Source organism: Zootoca vivipara, chromosome 1, assembly GCF_963506605.1.
Source record: "Zootoca vivipara chromosome 1, rZooViv1.1, whole genome shotgun sequence".
Lineage (NCBI taxonomy): Eukaryota > Metazoa > Chordata > Lepidosauria > Squamata > Lacertidae > Zootoca > Zootoca vivipara.
In genome coordinates this window covers 131558200-131572032 of record NC_083276.1, presented here as the reverse complement: position 1 = coordinate 131572032, position 13833 = coordinate 131558200, and the positions used below count along the sequence as shown (strand labels likewise).

The following is a 13833-nucleotide window of genomic DNA, read 5'->3' as shown; positions in this document are numbered from 1 at the left end:
GAGGGCCCCTCACTTCTTACTAAAGTTCTGAAGTCTTCATAGATACAAGCCTACATACTAAAAGGGAGAATTGTAGTCTGAGATTTTTGTTTACATAGATAACAAGCCTACAGGGCTAGTTGTCCTTGGTAAGCTGGGACAGCCCGACTCCCCACGGCCAGACACCCATAGATTTACTTCTTCAGAAGTTCACTCCCCAAATGCCTTATCTTTGGTATTTCCATCAACCAAGCAGCAAATGGACTATGTGTCTTTTATGAGCAAAAGGGAACTACCGTGAACCAAGGATTTTAACAGAACCGAAATGTCTCATTCAAAGGGGGCTCTTTATAGGTTTCTCACACAAAGCATATTTTGGGGGGGGAGGGGGGGCAAAATATCCAAAACATAGCAAGTCTTCCAAAGTGGGATCCTGTGACCACAATCTTATAGCTCAACCAAACCAGGGATAAGCCCTGGGAGAAGACTTAATTCCTGCTGAGGCAATCAAAAAAATAACTTGGATTTTGGGGGCCCTATCCTATACCATCCCAACATTTTCTGAGAAAAATCTGGGCCACCTCCCATCCCCTGTCACTTGCCCCCTCCCTGCCTCTGACCCCTTCCTTGTCCGCCTGCTTGCCCCCCTCCCCTTGCTGTCTTCAGCCTCTGGGAGTGGCCTCCAGAGGTTTCTGGGAGTTTGAGGTGTGTCCTGGTGCAGGAAAATCAGGGCATCCTGGATTGCTTTCACAAGCCGGGGTAGCTTCTGTAAATTTGGGATATTGCCTGCATTGATATCCATGGACAAAGATTTGGGACTTTCAATCATTATCCCAATATATATAAAAAAGGGAAGAAAGAAGATCCTGCTACAGTGGTACCTCGCAAGACGAAATTAATTCGTTCCACGAGTCGTTCCGTGTTGCGATAATTTCGTCTTGTGAAGTGCGGTTTCCCATAGGAATGCATTAAAATTTAATAAATGCGTTCCTATGGGGGGGGGAGTGCAAAAAAAGGTGCCGACTCACCCGCCATGGCCGCTCCGGATGTTTTTGAGGCTCTGGGGAGGGGGAAGCAGGAGGAGGGCCAGGGAGAGGCTTCCTCCCTCCTTCCTCAGCAGCCGGACCCTCGTGCCCAACCAGACAGCCAGCCCGTTCGCTCGCAGGCAGGCAGGCTTAAGGTGCGTGAGGGGGGATCTGGCTGCTGCGGAAGCCAGGCGATGGCGGGCGGCAGAAGCGCGAGGCAGACGGGCTCTTGAAAACTTCATTTTCCGAGTCTGCCAAAAAAATTGCAAAATGTTGTCGTCTTGCGATTTTTTCATGCCGCGAGGTGTTCGTCTAGCGAGGTACCACTGTAATTATAAGCCAGTCAGCCTCCTCAGCATAATCAGTAAATTGTATGCAAGGCACCTGCAATGGATATTTCAGGATTGGCTGGAACAGGAAAACATACTTTCAGAGGAAAAAGCCGGATTTGGGGAAGGCCGCCCCACCATTGACCAGTGTTTAGTACTCCAGCATCAAATCGAGAAATACTCCTCTCGTAGCACTCCTCTCCCTTATGCTGTCTTTATTGACTTTAAAGCAGCCTTTGACCCCATGTCCAGAGTTAAACTATGGGAAAAACTAGAGGCCTCCCCACTTGAAAGGTGCTTAATACGCATGTTACATGAAGGGGCCTCGCTAAAAGTGTGATGTAAAGGGCCATTTCTCCAATGCTATTGGAACTGAGAAAGGTATCAAACAAGGGTGCATACTGGCCCCACTCTTATTTACGGTATTTTTTTATGCTTGTCTACTGTAACTAAGAGTATGAGAATGTGCACCCTCTACTTCTGCAGCTGCCCTATTGCCTATCAAGCACGTTTTATTTATGTATGGAGGTGCTTTTATCTTATGCTAGCCTATGGCCATAATAAAGATTTGGATTAAGAATAATAATAATTATATATTTATACCCCGTCCATCTGGCTGGCTTTCCCCAGCCACTCTGGGCAGCTTCCCACAAAATATTAAAATACAACAGTCCGTCAAACATCAAAAGCTTCTCTAAACAGGATTTGGAGATATGGTTTAGAACCAAAGCAGAGTTACAAGTTTACAATGTACTGATATTTATGAAGAAGCATTAATGTTAAATAGAAATAGATATCCATTCTTTATCTTGAAAATTATTAGAGAAATTTGTGAAATTGTGCTCTTCTTGTGTTCATCATTTGAGATCATGAGCATGTACAGGTAGTATAGCTGTACATGTATAAACTTGAAAATTTCTGCTCATGGATGAAGCATTATAGCTTCTTTGCTTACTCTTGATACGATCAATCATTTTAATTATCTTTTCTTTTATATGGAAATATTTATGTTGCAATAATAAAAAATTAAATTGATGTGCTTCCTGCAACAATGAAAAGGTGAGCTCCACATTTAGTCTGAAGTCATACAATCCTCTTAACCTCCTTGAGATTCTGCTGTACTGCATGTGCAAAATTTGCTCTGCATACAAATCTCTCAGGGATATTTGGCTGAAGATTCCACATACATTTTTTATCCCCCCTGTTGTTTATCTGGGTCTGTGTTATCCAGAATTGGCTAGAGGTTGGGGTCTGGGAATTGAGCTTGCTTCTCCCATAGGTGCAAGAATAGAGCCTCCCACACAGCCTACATAATCTAAACTGAAATCCTAAAGCCTTTTTTGTCTCTGCCCACTAACAGACAGCTGAAGCTGGGATCCATCCCTCTTTGTCTGGCAGAGAGTAACCGCTTTGTTAATCGCCCATTATCTTTCTTTTGTTCTACATATTGGCTCTTCTGCCAGGTGATCTCCCGATCAGGAAAAACTAGTGTAGCCTGACGCTGTTAAATCCAACATCTGGCACCTCTTAATACTCCAAGTACAGTATTGGTTAAACTCTAACATTTACCGTATAAGACGACCCCCAACTTTTCCAGTGAAAATATAGAGTTTGGAATATACTCGCCGTATAAGAAATACAACCCGGCGTATAAGACTTCCCCCGACTTTTGAGAAGATTTTCCTGGGTTAAAAAGTAGTCATACGCAGGAATATACAGTACTAATTCTAGGAATTATGAGGAGGATTAGGTACCCAGGAATTGAGAGGGTCCTTACTCCACTAAACTTCTTCTTCTTTCTTCTTTGGTGATCACTCGTAGCTGAATAAGATTGTCTTCCATAAACACGGTTTTAACAATGAGTCTGTAAGTGACTGTGGAGGCCAATTCTGGATCCACACGTCCTTCCACAGTGGGAGTTCATCACGGTGTGGATTCACCAAGCGTGTCTTCCTTTTAGCACGTTTCTCCCTTGCGTCCTGAGTTCGAGTGTCTTCAAAGCCGATGGCACCTTTGGTAAAGGCTGTTCTCCAACTGGAGCGCTCGCAGGCCAATCTTTCCCAGTTGTCAGTGTTTATACTACCGTACATTTTTTTAGATTTGCCTTGAGACAGTCTTTAAACCGCTTTTGTTGACCCACCAGCATTACGCTTTCCATTTTTAAGTTCGGAATAGAGTAGTTGCTTTAGAAGACAATCATCAGGCATCTGCACAACATGACCAGTCCAACCAAGTTAAATTTAAAACAATACTATCAGATTGCTTTCATTTTAAAGTTCCCCCATAGGTAAACCAACTCATGGGCATCATAACCACACTTTTTAAGAATTCTGAGTAACCCATTTTCTTCTAACCTTTGATTAAAAAGAAGGCACTAGACATGGGCCTGCTGACAAACCACCCTATTTACATTGTCTCTGATAAGGGTCCCTGACAATGACACATGCCTGGATCATCATTAGCTTGAGATAATGATAGGGAAGAGCATCACTGTTTTTGTGGTTAGCTAAGGTGTGTACCAGCATTGCTCAATGAAAGGTGCTTAAGACAGCTCATAAGCAACATTCCAAGCATCTAGATTTTCCCCAGAACTTCTCTACAGCCACAAAAGAAAAGTCAATGTTTATTGCTCAAGCTAGCTTGTGCACATGAAAATGAGGCCAGAATGGCAGAGCCACATAACAAATCGAGAACTAGTATATGCGATAAAAAAACTACCGTAAATTTAATCCTTCTCTGAACCACGTGCCATGCTGTATGCTGGACTAATTCTTTTGATCACTGTATTTGATAGTTGTTGTTCTTGTTCTTGTGAGATAATAATTTGTTCCTGGTGCTAAAATTTATCTAGATTCTGATTACTGCTTTGAAAAGCATATACAGTGGTGCCTCGCAAGACGAATTTAATTCGTTCCGTGAGTCAATTCGTTTTGTGAAAAATTCATCTTGCGAATTGCGATTTCCCATAGGCATGCATTGAAATTTCTTTTTTTGCCCATAGGAACACATTTATTAAATTTCAATGCATTCCTATGGGAAACCGCGATTCACAAGATTAATTTTTCACAAAACGAATTTGTCTTGCGAGTCACCATCAGATCGCAAGACGAATTCGTCTTGCAGGGCATTCGTCTTGCGAGGTACCACTGTATACTCAGTCTATAATCTTGTAGTATTGTGGTCTGTTCTTCAAGGATAAACTACTTTAAAACTTCTAAATAGATACAGGCAGGTTCTTTGTGTTGGTAACAGCCAAGCTATGGTCATATAATTCAGGAGGACTGATTTTTCCTGAATTAGTCCAATATTTACCTACCTTCTTTTTCTGGGGGTTGTCTATAATGGATGACAAACCAGCATTGCACCCCACCCCAGTGACATGTTCATTTCCTTTTCTCCCCCTACAGTCCCCCACCCTTAGTTTGATGCAGAGGTGGACACAGCAGGGAGGAGAAGAAGGGAAAGTTCTGTTGTATCAAAAGGCATAACATCGGATGTTGCCCAAGATCGTAATATGCTGTTGTGAGTTTGAAAGGTGTGTGTGTGTGTGCGCGCCCCAGACTTCTCTAATCTCTGGATCCAGCAAATGTTAAAAGCGAGTCAAGCCTTCTAGTTCCAGAAGGTGGCCAATCTAGTTTCCTGGTGAGGTGATGGGGGATTAAGGGGTTCAGTGTGGGGTGGCAAATGTGTGGGGCGCCCTCCCTCAACAGATAAAGCCAGTGCTGAGAGCAGCGTTGGCAGTGAAGTGAACAAGAATCAAAGCAGCAAGCAGGGGAGAGAGCCATGCTGGATCTCTGTTTGGATCCAAAGCTATGGCTATGGGAGAAACAAGACCCTTTGAGGGGTGTTAATGTTGTCAACCCCTCCATCATTGGCTCATAAAATCATAGAATTGTAGAGTTGGAAGGGCCCCTGAGGGTCATCTAGTCCAGCCCCCTGCAATTCAGGCATCTCAACTAGATCATACATGACAGATGGCCATCCATCTTCTCCAATGAAGGAGGGCCCACCACCTCCCAAGGGAGTCCTTTCCACTGTTGAACTGCTTTTACTGTTCTCCCTGATATTTAGCTGAAATCTGCTCTGTGATTCAAGTGTCCTGCCCTTTGGAGCATAAGAAAGCAGGCTTGGTCCATCTTCCATGTGACAGCCATTGAGATATCCCCTCACAGTCTCCTTTTACCCAGGCTAAACATACCCAACTCTGGCTTAAGGACAACTTTTACAAATAGGAGACATTTGCTCTAAGAATTTAAAATTTCTGCTTTGTTAGTCACTTCAATAAAAACATGGTTTTAGTGATTAACTGCATTCTGTTTGATGCTTTCATGGGCATCCATCGTATTTTTCGCTCCATAGGACGCACCTGACCATAGGCCGCACCTAGTTTTTAGAGTAGGAAAACAAGAAAAAAAATATTTTTGCTTTCTTGAATTGTCCTAGGCATAGCAGCCAACTCCTAGAGGCCTAGGTGCCTTTGCCCCCCCCCCCCAATTAAATATTTGAGGAAGCTTCTTTTGCAAAGGGGGAAAGCTCCATTTTTTGAGGATCAGCTCAAAGTTGTGAAGCTTTTTTGCAAATGGGAAAAGCCCTGTTTTTTTAGGATCAGCTCAAAGTTGTTGAGCTTACCTTGAAAAGGGAAAAAAATCCTGTTTTTATGGGGTTCAACTCCCAGTTCTGCAGCTTCTCTAGGAAAGGAAAGGGACCCATTTCTACAGTTCCCAGACAGATAATCTAATCAGCCAGTCACATGTCGCTGGGGAAACAAGCAGCCTCCCTCTGCAGACAACAATTGAGGCCTGGGCAATGGGCCTGGGTGGGGCCAGGAAGGGAGCTAGCTCCCTTATCTCCCTCCCCATCTCCTGCAATCAGCTGCTGAGCGGGTCCTTTCAACACTCTCTCCCCCTCTTGTTAGTCTTTAGCTCATTCAAAAAAAAAAAGCATGACCTGCCTTTTGCCCCTGGGCAATTCGGCTCCAGGGACCACACATTCACTCCATAAGACGCGCATACATTTCCTCTTACTTTTTAGGAGGAAAAAAGTGCGTCTTATGGAGTGAAAAATACAGTATCTATACATACACATGGCATTCCCAAGTGAGAGAGAAAGTTGTATAGATGTGTAAATAAGCCCTATATCATAAAGACACTACAGTCTCTGCTGTGCCTCATTCCCAAAGGAAACCTGGATCCTGGGTGGGTGCCTGGAACCCTTGGTATTTCACACTGCTCAGAGATTGGGGTGGCATACACCAATATGAAAAGTGGTGAGATTGCTGGCCAAAAAGGCTTTCTTATTTCAGTGCTTGCCCTTGGGTAACATTTCGCTACTCACCTGCCTTTACTTCACTTTCATCTATTTTCTAATATCATTTGAATTAGCAGCAGTTTGCAGAGTCAGTACAATTTTTTTTCGAAAGTAAGTTGAAGGCAACTGCTCCTTTTGCTGCTGGCTAAATACTTTGCATGCTGAGACTGGTTTCATTTCTCCTCCAAGTGAGACCAAATGGCAGCCAAGCACTTTCCATGTCTGCTACTTTTCATCTAATTTCAAAAGATACCCTTCTGCATTTTCTTTCATCGTTTATACTCTTGTAGAGTAAATAGCTTCTTAGGGTGTTTTCACAATGGACACCAAGATTGGCTGTTCAGTCTGGAATTGGGCGACTTGCGAAGGTGGCTAAAGTTGAATGGAAAAGCAGTGAGTCTTGTCTATTAGCCGTTTATATAAAGAATTTGCATGTGCATCACACAGTTGTATGGCACTCAGCCTGTTTCTGAAAAGCATTGTGTAATTTCATATAGTTCATTCAGTAAGCAACCTTGGGTTGAAAGAGCTGGCATTCTGCAGAACCTGCCTGCATCTTGCTCTGCTCACACTCTCTTCTTTTGCCTGGCAGAGTGGAGGAGCCGAGCAAGTTTTATTCTGCTATCGCAATGCCATTTTCTTCTTCTTCTTCTTTTTCTTCTTAGAATCATAGAGTTGGAAGAGACCACAAGGGCCATCCAGTCCAACCCCCTGCCAAGCAGGAAACACCATCAAAGCATTATTGACATATGCCTGTCAAGCCTCTGCTTAAAGACCTCCAAAGAAGGAGACTCCACCACACTCCTTGGTAGCAAATTCCACTGCCGAACAGCTCTTACTGCCAGGAAGTTCTTCCTAATGTTTAGGTGGAATCTTCTTTCTTGAAGTTTGAATCCATTGCTCCGTGTCCGCTTCTCTGGAGCAGCAGAAAACAATCTTTCTCCCTCCTCTATATGACATCCCTTCATATATTTGAACATATATATCTTCTTCTTCTTCTTCTTCTTCTTCTTCTTCTTCTTCTTCTTCTTCTTCTTCTTCTTCTTCTGTCACCCACACTTTCTCTTCTTCCACTGCTTTCCCCACCCCCAGGAGAAACCATTCTTTACCGCCAGATTGGCACTTGATCTGATTTAGCCCTAAAGAGCAGCCCAAGAAAGGAGCGGGGCGAGACCAAGCTGAAAACCACTTTCTGCTTTCTAGGTACAGGACAGGGGGAAGTGTGGACGAGCCCAATGTCTCCTTCTTGTGCCTCATCTTCTTCTTCTTTAGTTCTATGCTGGACAATTGTTGTTCCCTGATTTGACTGTTACTTATTAACATCCTGCCCCTTTGTTTGCTTTTCTGATTTTGAGGTTTGTCATTCAACTTTCTTGGCATCTTCTTCAACTGACTTATTACTTGGTGGTTTTCATTTCCATATGGATCAAAATCCTAACACTTTTCTTCTGCTGGACTCTTGCTCTTTTTCTTTCTGTTTCTCCTCATTCTGTTAATCATTATTTTATTGCGTTATTCTCTTAAGTTATTGAATGTTGCCTAGACTTTTTCTGTTGACCTCATTTGATATTATTTCCTTTCTTCTTCACCTGCTCTTTCTAAGCCATTTCATGATTTCCAGTCCCTGTAAATGGATTCCTTTTCTCTTTCTCTCTCTTGTCTTCTCTGTTTTGCTTGAAGTTTATTTGGCATCTTAAGCAGTTGGGGACGCGGGTGGCACTGTGGTCTAAACCACTGCACCTCTTGGGCTTGCTGATCAGAAGGTTGGCAGTTCAAATCCCGGCGATGGAGTGAGCTTCCGTTGCTCTCTCCCAGCTCCTGCCAACATAGCAGTATGAAAGCACTCCAGTGCAAGTAGATAAACAGGTACCGCTGCGGCGGGAAGGTAAACAGTGTCTCTGTGCACCCTGGTTTCTGTCACAGTGTCCTGTTGTGCCAGAAGTGGTTTAGTCCTGCTGGCCACATGACCACATGCTGTCTGTTTTGGCCTGAAAGCGAGATGAGTGCTGCAACCCCATAGTCACCTTTGACTGGACTTAACCGTCCAGGGGTCCTTTACCTTTTACCTTTTCACCTAGCCCATTATATTAGAATTTGGGGGATTCAGTGGTTGAAGTAGCCAAGCCAGATTCTTGGTGAGTTATGGAGCCTAACGGGGTCATTAGTATTACAAAAGGAAGTAGCATTGTGCTAGAGGGCAAATGGGTGGGCATGGCTGGTAGGGAGAAGTACCATAGGTATAGTTGAGTTGTGTGAGCTGGGCTAGAAGTAGGCAGAAGACAGTGAGTGAGAGCCATGCTTGATTTCTGCTGAAATCCAAAGCTATGGTTATGAGGGAAGCAAGGCCCTCGAGGTGTTAATGCTGTGAACCCCTCCATCGTAGGCTCATGTTGTATATATGTGTGTCACGGTCCAGTCGGCGGGCGGTTGAAGCCCTGGCTGAGGATGTCAGGACCAGAGGCAAGATGGTGGTGTAGAAGCAGGAACAGGTGCAGGGCTGAGGGTCCAGCAGCAGGCAGCCGCAGGGTCAAGGAGCAAGGCAGAGGCAAAGGTCTGGGAGTCAAGGAGCAAGGTGTCGACAAGGCGAAGGTCCAAGGGTCGAGGATCAAGACGTCAGCAAGGCAAGGGTCCAAGGAGCAAGGATCAAGAGGCCAGATGCAACCAGGCAGGGATAGCATTGCTGTGGCAAAGAGCTGAAGGGAAATGCTGAGCTTTTATCCCTCCCAGCTCCTGCCACCAGGTGCAGTGAGTTATCAAGTGGCCTCACCTGAGTGGCCACTCCTTGCTTCTCCAGCACAAGCTGAGGCAGGCCCCAGTCCTGCAAAGCACTACAGGCCCCAGAGCCTGACGCCTGCCCATACTCCTGACAATGTGAAATAAACCATATATCATTAAGACACCACAATCTGCTGTGTCTCATTTTGAAGGAAACTCACACTGCTTGGAGATTGATGTGGTGGACAACAAACCATCTGATAACATTTGGGGGCTAAAGCATACTTTGGACATAAATAGCCTCTGCATGCTATTTGCATCTCATAAGTTTATAAGGAGTTGATGCCATGGTGCCAGATTCAAAACCACTTTCAAAGCCAACACGACTAACTTGCGCCTTTTAAATTTAGGGAAAGGGGAGCAGCAAATTGCACTTGGATGTTCAAATAGAGCAGTGTTTCTCCAACTTCGGTCTCTAGCAGTTTTTCAACTACAGCTCCCAAGTTGGCAAGGCCAGTGGTCAGGGATGATGGGAATTGTAGTTCAAAAACAGCTGGAGACCCAAGTTTGGGAAACACTGAAATAAAGCTTCCAACTTTACAAAGGGATTCAAACACAGAGCTGTCATCTTCCCTTTATTGATGAAATCCTCTTTGAAGTTCATGCAGATCTTGAACCGGAATGACAATGTTTTGATATTAAGACTTGGCCCTGAGAATGCTTTCAGATCCATGCTTATTTCTTCTTTTTCCTACAACCAATCAGCTACCTACCTCTGTTTAATCATTAGCATAATTCAACTGTGGAGAGGAAATTAATTAATGTTGAAGTAGTGTTATTGACCTAATGTCAAACTCTTATAGCCAACCTACATTAATTTAACAAAACCAATCAATTCTATTCATCTTATAGAAACAATAAATTACTGTATTTTCCCATCTATACCCCCATGTATTTTGGGGGACTCAGATTTAAGAAAATGGGGGGGGGGTATCATTGTATAAGGTGCCCCCTAATTTTTGACATTATTTTAAAGGAAAAAAAACCTAGTCTTATACACAGAAAAATACGGTACATTTACTGTGCCATGCAAGTAGCCAGGATTTTTGTTGGGGGGGGGCAGAACCTCAGCTTTGTATTGATTTGTATTGCTTTTGATTGACGCCCCGCTGCCCACCTTTGGCTACATCCATGCTCTGTGCTTTCCAGGCTCAGATCCGTGCTGTAAAGCTCAGTGTCTGAGCGCTCTTTCTTTCACCCGAGAGCTTTCCCTGCAAAAACGGCAACTCGGGTTTCCCACGGATTGCTCTGATTTAGCAGCAAAGAGCATGTTTTCACAGGAAAAGCTCCAGAAAAAAAGAGCGTGCACACTTGGACATGTAGCTTTAAAGCGCAGACCATCCCTGGAAGGTGCGGAGGAAAGGTAAAGGTGGGAAAACCCTCTGTCTTAATGATTAACAAGGAGCTGAAACTATCCTGGCATCTCTTCACATGCATCCCTAGGAAGGGCCACAACGGTTGTTTTTGTTTTAAGGCAAAAGTTAGAGTCCCTCTTTCTCCTTTATATATATCACTCCCTGCCAACTTTATATGCACAGGAAAGCAGGCAAAAGAATGAGACTGGCCACACTGGCTGAACAAGCTGGTTCCTGGCTCATTTTCTTTTATGACTTCTCTTCTGCAGGCAATATGTGTAGGTGGCAGGGAGTTACTAATTGGGGAAAAGGTGTGCTGATTATATTCCAGCACCTTGGAATGCCACCCATTTTTTTTATCACACAGGTACTGGAGGCAGCTCAAAGAGAGGGAGACAATATTGTAATTATCTCAAGATTGTACTGGCTGGTGCTGCTCCCATCCCTTCCCCATTGGAGGAATAACCTGTTGCATTTGCTAGGAGCTATTGCAGAAGGAAAGGCAAGTGTGTGTACAGAGCAGAGACAGGTTGGTGAGCGAACTGCCTGAGAGCTATGCTGTGCAGGGAAAGCTCATATTCGGAGTGGTGGGCCACAGCAGCATAAGCTTTGGACACCTCAAGGAGGGGAGAGAGAAGACAGAACCAGTTTGCTTTTGGGGGGAATTCCACGGATGGCTTCACTATTCCAGCACCTGCGGGTGCTGCTGTGGAAGAACTGGCTGGGCATCAAACGGCAACCAGTAAGTATTTCAGAAATAATAATAAAATGAGAGAAAACCTTAGATTCTTTGCAGGTTCAGACTGAGAAATGGCTTGTGACACTGACAAAATAAATAAATAAAATTAAGGTGGAAGATATTTGCTGGTGGAAGGGCCCTGAGTAGGTATGTGGTGGTGTGTTATATTTTAGATCATGTTCAAAGGTGTGTTGCCTCAGAACAGAAGCAAAGCCTCAGTTGCCTTTATTTGGCATGCTCAAATTGCTGTGGATGTTTTGTTCCTTAATGGTGGTACTTCAGAGTGGATCACACCACTCTGGTTCCAGCTGTGATCCTGGTCTGGTCTACATCTGTAGCAGAATGAAGAGGCAACAAGTTGAAGTGTTGGAAAGGGCTGCTTGACTGTAGGCTGCAGGTGGTGGGGCACGGTTATGAATGCTCACGTTTGTTAAAAAGACCCTTTGCAAAGAGAAAACTAGCAGAGCAGTCAAAGGTCTGGGCAGGAATCTCGCTTCACTGGGCTGCTTGCCCTTTAAAAAAATGTAGGGGAATGGTCAAAGATTAGGTAAAGGTAAAGGGACCCCTGACCATCAGGTCCAGTCGTGTCCGACTCTGGGGTTGTGGCGCTCATCTCGCTCTATAGGCCGAGGGAGCCGGCGTTTGTCCGCAGACAGCTTCCGGGTCATGTGGCCAGCATGACAAAGCTGCTTCTGGCGAACCAGAGCAGCGCACGGAAACGGCGTTTACCTTCCCGCCGGAGCGGTCCCTATTTATCTACTTGCACTTTGATGTGCTTTCGAACTGCTAGGTGGGCAGGAGCTGGGACCGAGCAATGGGAACTCACCCCGTTGCAGGGATTCGAACCGCCAACCTTCTGATAAGCAAGCCCTAGGCTCTGTGGTTTAACCCACAGCGCCACCTGGGTCCCAGGTAATCAAAGATTACTTGTAGTCAGAAGTGATACAGACCATTCTGTCACCTGGGAATTATACCACCATATCCCATCTCTTTCTGCTGTATGTGTGCAGAGATCGACTAGGCTTGCCATGCTCCTTATGGAGCCAAAAGCTTGTTGAGGCCAATAAAGGAGCAACGCTTACCTACAGCCTCAGCTGGAGGAAAAGTTACAAAAGGAAGAAAAAAACCATCCCGAGGAATCAAGGTGGTCTGCCTTTCATTGGTTCATGATTTTTTAGTTTCCATTGCACCTGTTTTATAGGTATAGTAATACCTGTGTAGTCCTATACTTATTTAGTACTGTACCTATGCATCTACTTTCTGAGCAGGTGCTGCCCTGGACTTATTTTAGGAAAATTACTTCATAGCTGTACAAATTGGGATGCCAGGATTATGCAAAACTTTCTCGGTAATTTCCCTCAAGAAGCTTGGCAGTTTGTGAGCATTTGTGTCATACAATGTGATGACAACTAAGCATTAAAATCTACTTCCTGAGTGGTAGTTTAATGTAGTGAGATATGTTAAAATTTAAAACCATTTCAGCGGGTATCTGTCTGCTTTTTTTATTTTGGGAGAATGCTAGGAGACTTTCAGCTCCATATTCCCTGATTTTCATCCAATGAACACTGCCCTTTTTATTTAAAATCTTTCTCCCCTGTCAAATGTTAATGTGTATCAAAGTCCTTTTACAAAACTTTCCCCTCAGTACTCTGCCATCTGAAGGCTTAAAAAAACCCCATCTCTTCTATAACCTCCCCCCCCCCCCACTGGATTGTTGCTTGTGATATTTGTTGGTCCTAATGTTGCCACTTAAATATATGACAGTCGGTTATATCGAAGAGTCTTTCATCTGCGGTGGTTTGACTGCTTCACCTCTTCCCTTTGGGGATTCTGACTCAATGGGACAGATACAATGAGCAGGCAGGTGGAGGGATGTGCCAAGGCAGGAATTCTGAGAGCTTTTCTTTTTCCTATTCCCCACCCCACCCCAGCTTCAGACAGCTAGATGCCTCCGGGAAGATAAGCCAACATGAATTACACCAAACTCCGTTCAAGGGTGGGGCTGCTGGTGGCTGAGACGGCTTCAGCCCGGCAGAGGGAAGGCAAGCCTTTAAAATAGAGTTTGCATTACACCACCACCTTTGGGTGGGCGGGCAGGACAACCCATCTCTCAGACATCTGACATCACAATGACATCAGGATTAATAGGTGTTGAACAGTGTTCTGGCCTGGTGGACCAAAAGGGCTCTCCACTCCTGTTCTCTATGGATCACCTTCTTCCACATGTTCCTTTCTGAATGCTGAGTCCATCATCTGAGCCCTGCTCCAGATTCCTAGGCTGTCCAAGGAATAAAATTTACTATTGTCGCCTTGGTTAACAATAC

The 13833-nt window shown here is 44.5% G+C and overlaps 1 protein-coding gene across 1 annotated transcript in view; it reads left to right on the top strand.

Annotated features, from left to right (window-relative positions):
• The first annotated feature begins 11189 nt into the window (after window positions 1-11189).
• Window positions 11190-13833, top strand: part of ABCA12 (ATP binding cassette subfamily A member 12) — a 142747-nt gene continuing 140103 nt past the window's right edge. Inside the window, exon 1 of the mRNA XM_035138968.2 lies at window positions 11190-11512. Coding sequence (XP_034994859.1) covers window positions 11444-11512 — 69 coding nt within the window. The 5' untranslated portion in view covers window positions 11190-11443. The remainder of the gene's footprint in view (window positions 11513-13833) is intronic.